Source organism: Xiphophorus couchianus, chromosome 18, assembly GCF_001444195.1.
Source record: "Xiphophorus couchianus chromosome 18, X_couchianus-1.0, whole genome shotgun sequence".
In the NCBI taxonomy this organism is placed as follows: domain Eukaryota; kingdom Metazoa; phylum Chordata; class Actinopteri; order Cyprinodontiformes; family Poeciliidae; genus Xiphophorus; species Xiphophorus couchianus.
Window position 1 is genome coordinate 6,524,339 of NC_040245.1, and position 14,574 is coordinate 6,538,912.

The following is a 14,574-nucleotide window of genomic DNA, read 5'->3' on the forward strand; positions in this document are numbered from 1 at the left end:
TCATTAAAAACGGTCAATTAAAACTCTTTGAAAATAAACTTCTGCATTTATTTTCGGAAAACCAAGAGATTTAAAAGTGCCACTCACAAAATGGCCGACGAGTCTTCAGACTAACGAGGACACGGCAACGCCTCGTCTTCTATCATGCAATGGTTGATGGGAGTGCGAGTTCTATTTAAGAAAGATGCAACAAATTCCAAAATTGATTCAGCAGTGCTCAAAATTTGGAATTGTGATATTTAAAAATAGAGCCCTACACATTTTTTTCATTTCAATGTTACTTACTACCCCCAGATTACATTTAATAGAGTTGTCAGTTCATTTCTAACCAATTTTATAAAGCAGGACAAACTCACGTCAACTCCAGAGGCCTGCAAATTTAGTATGACTATATCTTTTGCTTTGTCTTTCTTTTTTGGTAAAAAGTACAGAGAGTGAATTGTTTAAAATATTTTTTAAAAACTAAAAAAATCTGGCCATTACAAGCAAAAATAATAACAGAGGACAAATTGTCAATAATTAGTGTAGCTGTTTAATGATATACACAGTAATTTAGGGATTATTTTTGTACACAAAAGGAAAAAACACAACAATTCAAACAGCCTTTCAGATGTAAATCCCATTGAAGTTGACAGGAAGATGTAAAGAATTAAGCACAAGTATCTCCTCTTAAACCTAAAGCACAAGAAATAACATAACTCTGGCACTTCTAGCAAATGAGAAAAAAACTGAAGGTACAAAATCATACAATAAAAGTGCCAAGATGTACTATAGTAATAAATCTGTACAAGAAAACACTAAGTGTTACAGTTAAAAAAAGAACTAAGTGTGCAGTATATGGCATTGTGCAATACAGCAGCCTGTAGTTATGGCAAATGAATAAAAGATCATTTTAGACACTACCATGCTGACAACAAAATAAATTCACAGAAAGCATTGTATGAAATACAACAAGTTATATAAAATTACATGGACACACCCCCTTGAAACTATTTCATGACCAGCACTGACAAATGCAGGAATATTCACGTGTATGTTAAAGAAAACAGCTGACAATCATAAAGAAAAATCTACTGATATTTTACTGATAAAAGGCTTTCCAACTGTTTCAAACTAAATCAGCAATCACTAAAACTGCCAATGTACTAAAAAAATATTAATAGCAATGCACAATACTGTAGGTTTTATATGTGGTTCAGTTTTTATGACATAAAAACATGTTCTAGCAGCAAGTAAAAAGTCAAATTTTGGGGAAAAAATTGCTTCACAGTATGTAATGACAGGTGCAAAAAAAATGATTTAAAAATGACAAAGCTGTCATGTGATGTGATTCTCAGAGCAGAGGGAAAATAAACATCCAACAGATTTTATGTTACATTTTCAGCTTGTTCAACCGTAGTAATCTCCAAAATGTAGTGCTTGTAAACATGTTACTGATAACTAATAAACCCCAATGTTCACTAAAATTGTCATCCGAATTGTAACAATATACCTGGCAAAACTTTTTGCTCTCGTAATACTGCTGGTGAATACTGATGTCGGATGAGAAATGAATCCCAAAGGCCAAACTGGAAAGTCCTGCTGTTTCTAAGCCCTACCCAGATTACCCACATCATCAGTCAAACATAAGTGCATCTGAAGAAATAGGGTTATGATAAAAAAAAAATGAACTAATTGAGTTAAGTGAAACCTTTAAAATGTTAGAAATTCATTACACACAGAGCAATATATTTCTAAAAGGGATTTTGAATGTAGAAATGTTTTTTCATTGGAAGTTTTTCTTTGGAAATACAACTGATGTGGCAGGTATCATGCAGAGTCGGAGTCACCTTCTAAAAGGAGGGTAAGATACCAAAAGGCATTGTTAAAGAAGCTGGCTGTTCACAGACTGCTGACGTATCCTGGAAATGTACGACAACAGTGGCATTAATTGTGTAAGCCACTCCTGAACCAGAGATGATGTCAGATGTGTCAGAGGTGCCTTACCTAAGGAGAAAAAACGTCTGTCGTCTTTTCAGATGACAGTAAAATTTGTATTTCATTTGGATGCAGGAAGAGTGGAGAAGCACAAAACCCAAGTTGCTTAAGGTCTGGTGTGAAGTTTCCACAGTGAGTAAATTTTTGGGGAATCGAATCATCTGCTGGTGTTGGAGCACAGTTTTTTCTGAAGTCCACAGTCACCTACCATGGAAGAGCACTCTTCCTTCTGCTGACAATGTTGACTTCCGTTTCCAGCAGATCTTGACACCTGCCACACTGCCAAAACTTCCAATCTCTGCATTAATGACCATGGTATCAATGTACTGAATTAAAAAACAAACAGGCCTGTGTAAAACCTCATTTAGTACTGTCCGAGTACTGTCAAGAGAAAGATGAAAAGCTCCAGAAGTAAATAATTGCAACCGAAATACATCACTCTGTTCATAATGAATCTACATAATGTGTAAATTTCACTTCTTAAATTGAATTAGGGGCTGCACAGTGGCGCAGTTGGTAGCACTGTTGCCTTGCAGCAAGAAGGTCCTGGGTTCGATTCCCGGCCGGGGTCTTTCTGCATGGAGTTTGCATGTTCTCCCTGTGCATGCGTGGGTTCTCTCCGGGTACTCCGGCTTCCTCCCACAGTCCAAAAACATGACTGTCAGGTCAATTTCTCTAAAATTCTCCCTAGGTGTGAGTGTGTGTGTGCATGGTTGTTTGTCCTGTATGTCTCTGTGTTGCCCTGCGACAGACTGGCGACCTGTCCAGGGTGTACCCCGCCTCTCGCCCGGAACGTAGCTGGAGATGGGCACCAGCAACCCTCCCGACCCCATTAGGGACAAGGGTGTACAGAAAATGGATGGATGGATGGAAATTGAATTAGTGATTTAAATTAACGTCTTGATGATATTTTCATGGATTGATGTGCACCTGTTCATCCTGATCCAGTGAGGATACTGGCTTTAATGATAGTAGCACTTTTAAAAACTAAAATCAACTAGCTCCTTTGTACTGCGTATAAAAGGCATGGGAAAAACATGACCAAACTAAGTGTTGGCTTTATGCCATCTTAGCAGGACGGAGGCATTGGGGCTCAGCCATCTACGCTCTACAGTCAATGGCTACCAAGTTACCGCAGCCGGGCAGCTGAGCTCCCTTTAATTGAGGCTGCAGCAGTTCAAATAACTGATGGTTTTACCCTCACCGGGCATTGGGGCAGTGTCATTGTTGTCGAGCTTGTTCTGCTTGGCTTCTCGAATGAGTTCGCACGCCAGGTCAAGGAAGAGTTTCTCGACGTTGTCGGACTCTTTGGCCGACGTCTCCAGATAGAGCATGCTCTGAGCCTGAGCGAAGTCTTCGGCCCTCTGCCTGAGAACCTCTCTCTTGTCTGCCAGATCTATTTTATTACCTAAAAGAGAACGGGCAAAACAAATCAGCCAACTAACGTCACATACATTGGGAAACGTTATTCTGAGCGCCACTCTGACAGAGCAGAGTGTAACGAAACAGATGGGCGTGGAGGTGTATGTGTGTGCCTGCATGTGGGGGATGAATTTCAACAAAGGCTCTGAGTGGGAGTGCTTTATCCCAGAAAATTTGTCCTTTTTTTGACTGACATTTTATAGAAATCACCAAACAAGACAAGGAATTTGTTTGGTGCTATTGGAGATTCCATTGTTTCATACCTTGTGGGCCATTTACTTCTGACCATGTATCAATTCATTACTACTAAGGGGATATTTTGTACCTGCATTGGCAAGTAGTTCTGTAAGTCATTTTCTATAATATATTCATGGTCTATCGAAAGAAGATCCAAAGGGAGGATCCTTAGAGTTAATTTGGTTAGTGCAGAGAACCTAATATTGTAATATTTGACAAGATTCAACAAACCCAAAAGGAAATCAACACCAAAATAGCATTACAGCCCACGTTCAGAAAATAATAAAAGAAAGCACGACTTTCTTACCGACTAATATAGTCACCACTTGGTTGTTGGCATACTGCTCAATCTCCTTCAGCCACTCTGGAAGGCACCGAAAGGAGTCCTCACAGGTAATGTCATATGTGAGAATAAGGGCGTTGGCACTACGGTAGTAACTCTGAGTAATGGAGCGAAATCTCTCCTGTCCAGCTGTATCCCATATCTGCAACTGTAAAACAAAGCAAATGACACATGCAATTATCTGGCTATTTAAAAGTAAATCATTAGCAAAGCATTCTTCTCCACTTTGTAAACCTCTCTGTGGTTTGGGTGTACCTTGACCTTCTCCCCATTGATTTCCACAGTTTTAATCATGAAATCCACTCCAATAGTAGCCCCTTGTCCAGGTGGGAAAAGCCCCTACAATTTAAGCAGAAATTTAGAATTAAAAACTCTGAAAAACTCTGTGTGTTTGATAAGAATGACAACATATTGGCAAAACACAGACCTGAGTAAAGCGTCGGACGAGACATGTCTTTCCAACTCCAGCATTTCCTATGAGAACTATTTTGAACAGGTAGTCATAATCTTCCATGCTCATAATAACCTGCAAAGGAATTTTAGAATTCAAAATGACAAAATTGCTCAAAATTGCTTTTAATTGCCTAAAACTGTCAGGTGTTGCAAGGTTACAATACACATTCAGTGCTCCGATTTTATTTTATTGAAACACATTGAAAATACCTGTGAAACAATACAAGTTTGTTTTAACCGTAAATGAGGTAATGGTCTGAATTATAAATGACAAGTTAGCTCATTGCTGATCAAACTACAGGTAAACTAAACTAAAAAAATCTGATCCTTTAGTCTTTCATTTCTTACATTTAAAAAAAAACAACCTTCACTCCAGGTTATATTGCAATCCTGTTTTGAGCCACTTTGCAAAAATAAACTGCACAGTTGTATTTTGCTTTGACAAAAATCACAAAGTTTTGAGGTCAGTTAAGAGCAAATTAAAAATACAACTTAAACCATGAATATATAAGTTTTAGGAGTCCTTGTACTGCAAGAAGAAAATGCCCAAATGGCTAATTAAATGTAAATGATATTGGGAAATGGGAAAAGTTCGGCCAGCTACAATCACCAAAAATCAGGAGCAATCAATTGGCCGGCCAATCAATCGGTCACCACTATACACAAATGTTATGAATGAAGTGCCTTTCATAAATGTTCATGGTCCTTGAACTTTTACACATTTCGTCATATTGTAACCACAAACTTTAATGTGTTTTATTGGAATTTTTAAGTAATAGTCCAAGGCCAAGTAGTGTATAATGGATAATTGGTTTTCCAAATGCTTTACCTACTCGGATCTAAAGAGGTGTGGCATGCAATTGTGATTGTAGTGGTTATACTTGTAGAACAGGCATTTGCTAAATTAGAGATCTGAGTGATCCAAATTTATCAATATTGGCAAATATTGAATAACCGACATAACAGCAATAACGGTTTGTAACATTTATGGACAGAATTTCTAGGAATAGTCAAGTGAGGAGTTAAATGTTGGGTATTGGCCCAAGCTTCCATATTGGTGCATCCCTAATATTTATAATGCGTGTGCGTAAAAGCAGTATTTAATAAACATTAATAGAAATGTTAGGGGGGGGGGAAAAACACCGTTCCATCTATTCTGCTCTGTGGGGAGTCGTGCCTGCAAATCAAATCCGTCACAAATGCATTTCAGGCAGACAAACTGCTTGTTGCTTGCTCACACGAACCTATGTTAATGTCCTCCGCCGTAGTTTTTTTTTTTTACATTAAATTAACAGCTTAAGCTTCCAAGTAGAATGCACCTCTTTACCCTGTCGTGGAGTTTATTAATCCTTTACCCATGTTAAATCCAAACACCGTGGCCCGCGGTTCATGTTTAATCTGATTTAATATTCTAATCCCTGTCAAAAATGATTTATCTTCAAGCTAACTTGATACCTAGTAGAGCGAAGCTAGCAACAGTAGCTAATAGCGAGGCTACCTTGCGATTCTAGCCATTTTCGCAGCTTCTGCAGATGCAGGAGGGAAGGAAAAATCACAGTCAGAGCACTGCATCAACGCAAAAAAAACACCCCAAAAAACTGTTTGCACTTACCAATAATCACGGGGATAGCCCCGGACTTATAACCACTTGGTATGCATAGGTTCGGCTCTTCAAATAGGCAAAGCAGCCGCTGCTGGGCAGGGCATAATTCCCCCGGCTGAGAGCTGTGTGTCCTAGGCAGCTCAGTAGCAGCAGCAGCCTCTCTGATCAAGGAGGAGGGAGGAGGAAAGTGCACACTCAATGATGTCATTAGCTTTACATCCACTCGTGGACTGCTAATCAGCCAAGTTCAACACCACTGTATTTAATAAACTATGTTTTTTTTTTTTGGTTTAAAACACTGTTTATGTTTTAAGTTTGATATATTACAAAAAGACATACCCAGTCAGAAGCTACCAACACTTATGTAAGTGAAAGTTAGCTGTTAGCTCACAAAAATGGTTTAGTCTTCTTCTCTTTGTTGCTAGGAGACATCTAAAAACCGTACGTGAGCGCGTCCGCCATGTTAGTAGTGGCATGTTCACCGTGCAACAAACACTTTTTTAAAGTTATAGAATATCTAAATTTTATTATTAATTGTGTTCGCTGACACTGATAATTGAACAATTTAAGAAAATCAAAATTTTAAATTCTGTTTTTATTACATAATTATTCATTATCAAGGAGTATCCACTGCTTTAGAATGGATTTTCGGTTATATTGTTTGAACATAATGAATGATGATATTCTACATTTTATTTTTACTGCACTTTTCATTATTCGTTATCACACAGACATTTACCAATAACATTTACAGCCACCAGATTTTCATGCTTTTCTATCAAAAATTAAGTGATAAAATAAAAACAAAACAGAAACAAAACTGCCACTCAACGTCGCAGCTGCCGCAACAGAACCCATTGTAGGTGGAACCTAAACCGCCCTCATTTGCTGTGCCCGGACACTTCTTCCGCTTGCACACATGTCCTTGACTTCCTTCGGAGAGGTGGTAGATGAATTCAAGGACTGCACAGACTATAGATCACAATATGCCTAAACAAATTAATTTAAACATTATCACTAAACCTGCGGCAGGCTGAACCAAGACAAAAATGAGTACCGTATTTTAAACTCCACCCAGAGATTTGGAACGAAAGGAGTCATGTATATTCAAGGAAAGAAAGTAATCCTACTGCGTTACACAGACCTTAGATCGTAATACATCTTTTCTGGTATCTGAGCTGTATCTTTGATCTTATAATTGTGTTATTGTTATTCTTATTGTAACACTTTTTGATATTTTGTGTGAGCCTTCTGGTACTGATGATGTTGTTACACATGACTTTCTCCAATGAGGAACAAGAAAAAGTATTTCTAATTCTAAACTCGTGTTATTTACTTATTTGTAAGTCTTTGGTTAACAGGATAATAGCATCTGCCAAATGCTTTAACGTTATTATGCATTCATGCAGCTTTTTTCAGTGCAAAACTGCAGGCAAAGACTGCAAATGATAAGCAAAGGTTGGTTGAGCAATGCATCATGCAATATATTAAGGCGACATTTGGGTGCTATTTGGAGTCAAACCTTATCTTTATTTACTTTTCACAACACACAGTCGGAGATTTTTTGATCATTTAATCTGCAATAACCAAGTGTTCCTCTGTGAATATTTAATCATGATGTTTCAATGACCTTAGCAGTGGTGTCCAAACATTTTGGGCCAATAAATAAAAATCTAAAACCATAAACAAAATTACAGCGTATTTTTTCAGAGCTCAACAGTAAACTAAGCAAACAGTAATTCTAATTAAACAAGTAAAGAAATCCGAGTTTTTTGTAGGGAATGGACGTTTAAATCACTAGATTCTAAAGTTAAAGTTTTAAAAAAAATATTAATAAAAAGACATCTAGTTTGCAAATTCGTTTGGGTTTGGATGAAAAGATTACTCTCAGCAATAAGAACAGGATCTGGGTCACTCCGTCTAAAAAATGCCAGCAACTAGGTTTAATAAATTAATTAAAATCAGGGTTCTCCAAGTTTGTTTCTAAGTAGTAGTCTATGAAATTAAGGGAAAGTAAAAATCAGGTATTATAAAAGACACATTTTTAATTTGTCAGTAATAACTGTGCTCTAAGTAAAGAATAAAAAAAGTCTCCAATCTGCATCAACCATATTTTCCAATGGTCCACAGAGGAACAATTGAAGGTGCGCCAAATGGCTCCAAGGACAGTCCTGCCTTAGAATTTACACTAATTAGTTCATATAAAGCCAAATTTACAAATAAAAATAACTTGAATAATAAGTGTTAATAACAAACTTATAAGAGAAGCAAATCCAGGAAGCCACATGGTCTGCCATCACACAAGTGCTTTAAGTTTGCAGACAGTTCAAAATATGAAGGGTAATTTAAACATTGAATTGTTCAAATACTGCTGCCATAAAAACCTGCTGTGAATAGTGACAGATGACAAATTATGATCATAAAATGCTTTGAACACAACCAAGACGGTTACTCTTACTAAAAATAATAAAAAATGTTTTGTAATAGTTTACAGTTGTCACTAGAGGGCAGCCTTAAACTCTTTGAGATAATGTGTTAAGGTGCTAGTTCAGAATTTTCCAGATTTGTGTTGAATTTGTGTAAATATCACTGTTAAGGACCCGTGACAAAAAAGGTTTTCACAGCATAGCACCAAGGTGAAAACCTTTATTAAAATCTATGAACATACAAGAAAAAGTATTAAGTTAGTAATGCACTGCAATCAATAAAATGGTAAATAAGTCACAATCAGAAAGTTGTTAAGACTCAATAGATGGATTGACTTGTCAGAGTTTCAGTAAAGGAGCTTTGAAATAGCTTAACATCTGAGCAGTAGATGCGAGTCTGGTCAGACTGGAGGAGTTACAATATCTTGAAGACACTAACCTTCACAGTCCCAGTGAAAAATTATGAGCAACGAAAGGTTTGATTAGTGAAAAAACAGCTCACTTCTATGAAGCAAAACATTCAAGATGCTCCAAGAGACAGTATTACTGATTTAAAAGGGCAGTATGATATTTTCTGCACAGATGGTGCCATTTTATAGCACAATCAAGTCACTATGTTATCTTACGTTGATATAAAAATGCTGTTTATATCAAACATAACGTAAAAGAAATTCGACTTCCCATCATAGCCATGTCTGACACCTTGAAATTGGCCTCTGTCTCTTTAAGAACCTCCAACCATTTCTAACATTACCCCTTCAGCACGTCACCACAACACCTTGGACATTATTGGTTTGATACTTCAATACAGCAGAAACCATTGAAAGGCAATAATTGGCTTCACCTGTACAATGCTGCCCCACCGGGAGGAAAACCACTAGTTTCTGCTAAGGCCAGAGGTTCCCAAACAACATTTGTTTGTGGGCAGGGATTCCCTTTGCAAACACACACACAATGCTTACAAAATATGCAAAGAAACATCAACTTTAAGAATGTTTTTTCTTACTTTTATTCTCTATTCAATAATTGTTTACCTTGGTTTAGCATAAATACTCTTTCATACCTTCTGATTTTAGTTGGCTCTGCTATGCCAGAAGTAGCTTGACAGACGGCAAATAACGTTTCAATACATTATTTTTTATTATTTTGTTTACCTCTTATATTTCATATTGATTGAAAAAAGGATTCAATTTTATGATAAAAAAAGGAAAAATCATTAAATCAATTTATGAAGATTTAAACTAAATATACGTTGTTAGCAAGAAGAAAAAAGCTGTTTGGAGATAGATGTCCTATAAACGTCCTGTTGACTGTAATAGTGTTATGTCACCAAAGGCTTTATCTTCTGATAACAAAACAGAAAAAATCACTGGAAACAGCTGTCAACTATTTTTATAAGACCTTTTTAGACCACATAAATTAATATTAAATACAAAATCCTGAAAAATATAAAGACTAATTAAAGCTACACTCAAATTATTACTTCTCACAGATCTACATTGAAAGTAATTCTATCAAGCAGTTTGAAGGAAATGAAACAGGTCCACATTCTGTCAGGGAAAACTACCCTGGCAAAAGTGCATTTGTAAGTGATTCTAATACATTTTGCACTGAAAAACCACAATGCATCTACAGCTTTAATGGCAGCACATACTGTAGATCATTAGTAGAGGCTGACATGATAACATAGTTTAATGCTACATAAGAAAAACTTCCCTTCACTAAGTTCAAATTGGAAATATTTCACGAGAAAAATGACTTGAATGTAATGAAATGTCTAGTTCAAGATGTTCATAAGATCCATAGCCCTTAAAACACCTTCTAATTTAGATTATGCCCCTTAGATTTTTTTATCTTGACATGTTTATATTTCACCTCAGAGGCTATTTAAACACTGCCAGTAATTCTGCTTCAAATAAGACATTACTGAAAAAGTTCTGAAAATGGACATTATTCTTAATCATTTACAGGTCAGTATTACCTTAATTTAACAATGATTAAAAAAAAAGTCAACCTTTAAAAGTGCAATGTTAAAAATGCCATGCAGTCAAACATTTGGGTAGATCTAACTACTGTGGTGGTGCATCTATGAAAAAACATTAGGTGCACCAGTCCAAAAAATTAGTCAAGAGCAAAAATTTTCCATTTATTTCTCATCTTCCATCCAATTATGTAAGGTAGCTTGTGGTACTGCAACCCCCACTTTGAAAAACATTACAGTAGTTTAGGCATCTTCTTCACCCTCTTCTTCAAACTCTCCCTCCTCCTCTGCGGTGGCATCCTGGTACTGCTGATATTCTGACACCAAGTCATTCATGTTGCTCTCCGCCTCAGTGAACTCCATCTCGTCCATGCCCTCACCGGTGTACCTGTGACATGACAGTGTCAGAATCTACGCAGCGCACCAGCACACCACTGTGCCTCCCTGATTCTTACTCACCAGTGAAGGAAAGCCTTGCGGCGGAACATGGCGGTGAACTGTTCAGAGATTCGCTTGAAGAGCTCTTGAATGGCTGTGCTGTTTCCGATGAACGTAGAGGACATCTTGAGTCCACGCGGTGGGATGTCGCAGACGGCTGTCTTTACATTGTTTGGAATCCACTCTACAAAGTAGCTGCTGTTCTTGTTCTGCACGTTCAGCATCTGCTCATCCACCTCTTTCATGGACATCCGGCCTCGGAAGATGGCGGCGACTGTGAGGTAACGGCCATGGCGTGGATCACAAGCTGCCATCATGTTCTTGGCATCAAACATCTGTAGGGTGAGTTCAGGAACTGTCAGGGCCCTTGGAAAAGACAGACATTCAGTAAGATTTATGTTTGTAAAAACATTATAATATTACAAACATTATTGTTATAATACAAGAGCGGTTTCAGGGGCAGCATCTTTACCTGTACTGCTGGCTGCCTCGGCTCGTCAGGGGGGCAAAGCCTGGCATGAAGAAGTGCAGTCTGGGAAATGGCACCATGTTGACAGCCAGTTTCCTTAAGTCAGCGTTCAGCTGACCAGGGTACCGTAGACAGGTGGTTACACCACTCATGGTGGCCGAGACCAGGTGGTTCAGATCACCGTAAGTAGGGGTGGTAAGTTTTAATGTACGGAAGCAGATGTCATACAGCGCCTCATTGTCAATGCAGTAGGTCTCATCAGTGTTCTCAACCAGCTGATGGACAGAGAGGGTGGCATTATAGGGCTCCACCACAGTGTCTGACACCTGCCATGGGGGGAGAAGAATACCTACTTTAAGATTTCAAGGAAGCAGATATGAGGCAAAGCATCATATCTGAACACGAGTGAACGCAGGATATAAACCTTAGGCGATGGCACAACACTGAAAGTATTCATGATGCGGTCTGGGTACTCCTCCCGGATCTTGCTGATGAGGAGTGTGCCCATGCCAGAGCCGGTGCCTCCTCCCAGGGAGTGGGTGAGCTGGAAGCCCTGCATGCAGTCGCAGCCCTCTGCCTCTTTTCTCACCACATCCAGGACAGAGTCCACCAGCTCAGCTCCTTCCGTGTAGTGGCCTTTAGCCCAGTTATTACCAGCGCCACTCTGGCCTGTTGTAGATCAAAATATTTATTAAAAAAATAAAGTCTGCTTGCTTTCTAAAAAGTCCAATACTTCATTTAGAGAATGACATTGCCATTGACTAATTGGCATCATAGTTGACATCAGCGATAAAATGTATTGACAATTTAATGAAATGCCTTTCTTTTTCAATATTTCTTAAACTTCAACAAAGTCAAGTGGTTTCTTTCAAACACCTGGATGTGTTAATGTATCTATCAATTTGGGGAGACAACATCACAGAGGCACCATCCGCTTTAGCTCTGTCCTCTAATCACATCTAACGGTGTAGACGGTCTTACACATTAAAGGAACATTCTTTTTCTTTTAAAAATGCATGCTTCACTGAAATAAAATCTGTTTATTTTGTGGAGTCTTTTGCCAATAATGCTTGACAACTACCAACTGAACAGCCACGTTTCTTTGTGTGAAAAAAAAAACGTTTTGAGAAATTAAACAGAAAATGAACATTCTAGGTTTGGTTGGCAGGCCTATAGGGCCATTTCATTTTTTTTAAACCAAAACAAAATGCTTCCAGTAATATACATACCAAAAACAAAATTGTCAGGTCTAAACACCTGCCCAAAAGGACCAGACCTCACAGAGTCCATTGTGCCTGGCTCCAAGTCAACCATCACCGCACGAGGGACATATTTTCCACCTAGTAGAGAGAGAGAGAGGAAAATTATGCAAAGACGCAGTGACACCTTCGCATGCTTGACTAAACAAAAATGGTGTAAAAAAGTATCAAAAATGATTCATGGAAAACAATATGAAATGCATATCAACATGAAAATGTGTATTATAAACGGTTTGGGGTAGTTGTTGTCATAATTCGTTTTTAGCAGTTATGAAAGAAAAATGATAGCAACTGGTAACTTGGATTTTTGTGCATCATTGAAACGGTTGCTTAGTAACAATTAAAGTCAAATGAGGCCATGTAACGGTCCTCTGGTGGACGGTAACGGTACCAAAATGTTTCCTTGAGATATTTAATAACTTCACCTCCACTAAGTAAACATCTGTGAAGCAAAGTATGAACAAACCTGATGCCTCGTTGTAATAAACGTTGATCCGGTCCAGCTGTAAGTCGCTGTCTCCGTGGTATACCCCGGTTGGATCGATGCCATGTTCATCACTTATTACCTCCCAGAACTAGAGAGAGGAAAAAATATTAAACTAACGGATTGAGCAGCAATATAACGGAAACCAACGGCTATGAATAGTATTTTTGGCTAACTGTTTAAGTTTTTTGGCTTTAAACTAAATCTAACTTCTCAGTCGGTGTCTCCACGAATTTAGACCATAGTCTTACATATATTTTTCTTACCTTTGCTCCAATCTGGTTGCCGCATTGGCCTGCTTGAAGATGAACAATTTCCCTCATTTCTATGAAAGTTCGATGAGAATTTTTTTTTTTTTAGTTTTTTTTTGTTGTTTGTTTTGTTTTTTTTAACGAGCAAAGTTGTGCCTGCTGCAGTACTCCAAAGAATGGGGTAAAAAAATTATGCCTAACGATTATTATGGAAAGCCACACACGCGATTGGACAACGAAGAAGTCATAAACGGCATTTGATTGGTCGATTCAATTTTGACTGTGACGTGTTAGTAACCAAAACAGCGTCGCTGGTGTTTTATCACTGTACTTAAAAGAAAATTGGTTTAAAATCGAATGTAACCACTACTATTTAAAGTAAGTAAGGTATTTTATTGTCAACGTACACAAGCATAACGAAATTGGGGCCATAGTTCTTATAACTTAGTTTTCAAAAAAGGTATAAAAAATAAATCTGTAATCAAAGCAAAAATAAATAGAAAATAAATAAACAATGTAAAATGAATTAATGACATGCTATTTCATTTTGTATGTCCAGACAGCCTTTCAGCTGTTTTTTTTCCCGGTTGAACAGCAAAGTAACGGAAACAACGGCTACGAATATCTTTTTAGCTAACGGTTACGTTAAGGGTTTTTCGGCTCAAACTAAGTCTAACTTCTCAGTCGGTATTATTATATAACATTTTCTTTGTATAGCGCATGTCTAAAAACTCAAAGACACTTTAGAGTATACAAAATGTATTACAAGTATATTTTCTTACCTTTGCTCCAATCTGGTTGCCGCATTGGCCAGCTTGAAGATGAACAATTTCCCTCATTTTTATCAAAGATTTTTCTATCGCTGAACTAGCAATATATTTTTATTATTTTTATTTATTTTTGTATTTTTAAATAAGAACAATGTTGCGCCTGCTGCAGTACTCAAAAGAATGGGTGAATGAATGATTCCAAACCAAACACGCGATTGGACAACGACCGAATCGTAAGCGTATTTGATTGGTCGGTTCAATTTTGATTTGCGTGAGCAACGTTAATTGAGTCACCTTAGTAGCTAAAAACATTTAATGGCGTAGTTGGTGACTTTTGATGCTAGTGGAGTTAGCATTAGAGACATACATTGGAAATGTATATATGAATTTGTTTTTTATATAGGAACAATCATAAAATGTGAAGCGTTTCTCAATTATGTTGTGTGGAGTTGAGCTTGAGA

At 37.6% G+C, this 14,574-nt stretch overlaps 2 protein-coding genes across 3 annotated transcripts; both read right to left on the minus strand.

Moving 5' to 3' along the window:
• Positions 1-2,851: 2,851 nt before the first annotated feature.
• Positions 2,852-6,205, minus strand: rab30 (RAB30, member RAS oncogene family). Its single transcript, XM_028045521.1, has 5 exons — positions 6,045-6,205; positions 4,407-4,505; positions 4,235-4,318; positions 3,944-4,127; positions 2,852-3,385 (listed from the first exon to the last, which is right to left on the minus strand). Exons 2-5 carry the CDS (start codon positions 4,497-4,499, stop codon positions 3,135-3,137), a joined length of 612 nt encoding a protein of 203 aa, XP_027901322.1. The 5' UTR covers positions 4,500-4,505; positions 6,045-6,205; the 3' UTR covers positions 2,852-3,134.
• Positions 6,206-10,594: 4,389 nt separating this feature from the next.
• On the minus strand, positions 10,595-14,302 carry LOC114161889 (tubulin beta-4B chain-like). Of its 2 annotated transcripts, none has more exons than XM_028045520.1 (7): positions 14,126-14,302; positions 13,075-13,183; positions 12,579-12,689; positions 11,774-12,018; positions 11,353-11,675; positions 10,902-11,246; positions 10,595-10,830 (listed from the first exon to the last, which is right to left on the minus strand). In XM_028045520.1, the coding sequence occupies exons 1-7, from the start codon at positions 14,180-14,182 to the stop codon at positions 10,686-10,688; spliced, it is 1,335 nt and encodes a 444-aa protein (XP_027901321.1). In that variant the 5' UTR covers positions 14,183-14,302; the 3' UTR covers positions 10,595-10,685. The 2 variants fall into 2 exon arrangements, with proteins under 2 accessions (XP_027901321.1, XP_027901320.1); XM_028045519.1 differs by lacking the exon at positions 14,126-14,302 and adding an exon at positions 13,359-13,513.
• Between the last annotated feature and the right edge of the window lie 272 nt (positions 14,303-14,574).

What these genes read in the sequence shown, in the direction of transcription:
- LOC114161889 (XM_028045520.1), bottom strand. Translation starts at nt 14,182, where the DNA reads ATGAGGGAAATTGTTCATCTTCAAGCTGGCCAATGCGGCAACCAGATT. An exon ending in GCAACCAGATTGGAGCAAAG is followed by an intron (nt 13,184 to 14,125) that starts GTAAGAAAATAT and finishes TCCTCTCTCTAG; the next exon opens with TTCTGGGAGGTAATAAGTGA. An exon ending in CGAGGCAGCCAGCAGTACAG is followed by an intron (nt 11,247 to 11,352) that starts GTAAAGATGCTG and finishes GTCTTTTCCAAG; the next exon opens with GGCCCTGACAGTTCCTGAAC.
- rab30 (XM_028045521.1), bottom strand. Translation starts at nt 4,499, where the DNA reads ATGAGCATGGAAGATTATGACTACCTGTTCAAAATAGTTCTCATAGGA. An exon ending in TCGTCCGACGCTTTACTCAG is followed by an intron (nt 4,319 to 4,406) that starts GTCTGTGTTTTG and finishes CTTAAATTGTAG; the next exon opens with GGGCTTTTCCCACCTGGACA. An exon ending in TCAATGGGGAGAAGGTCAAG is followed by an intron (nt 4,128 to 4,234) that starts GTACACCCAAAC and finishes TTTGTTTTACAG; the next exon opens with TTGCAGATATGGGATACAGC.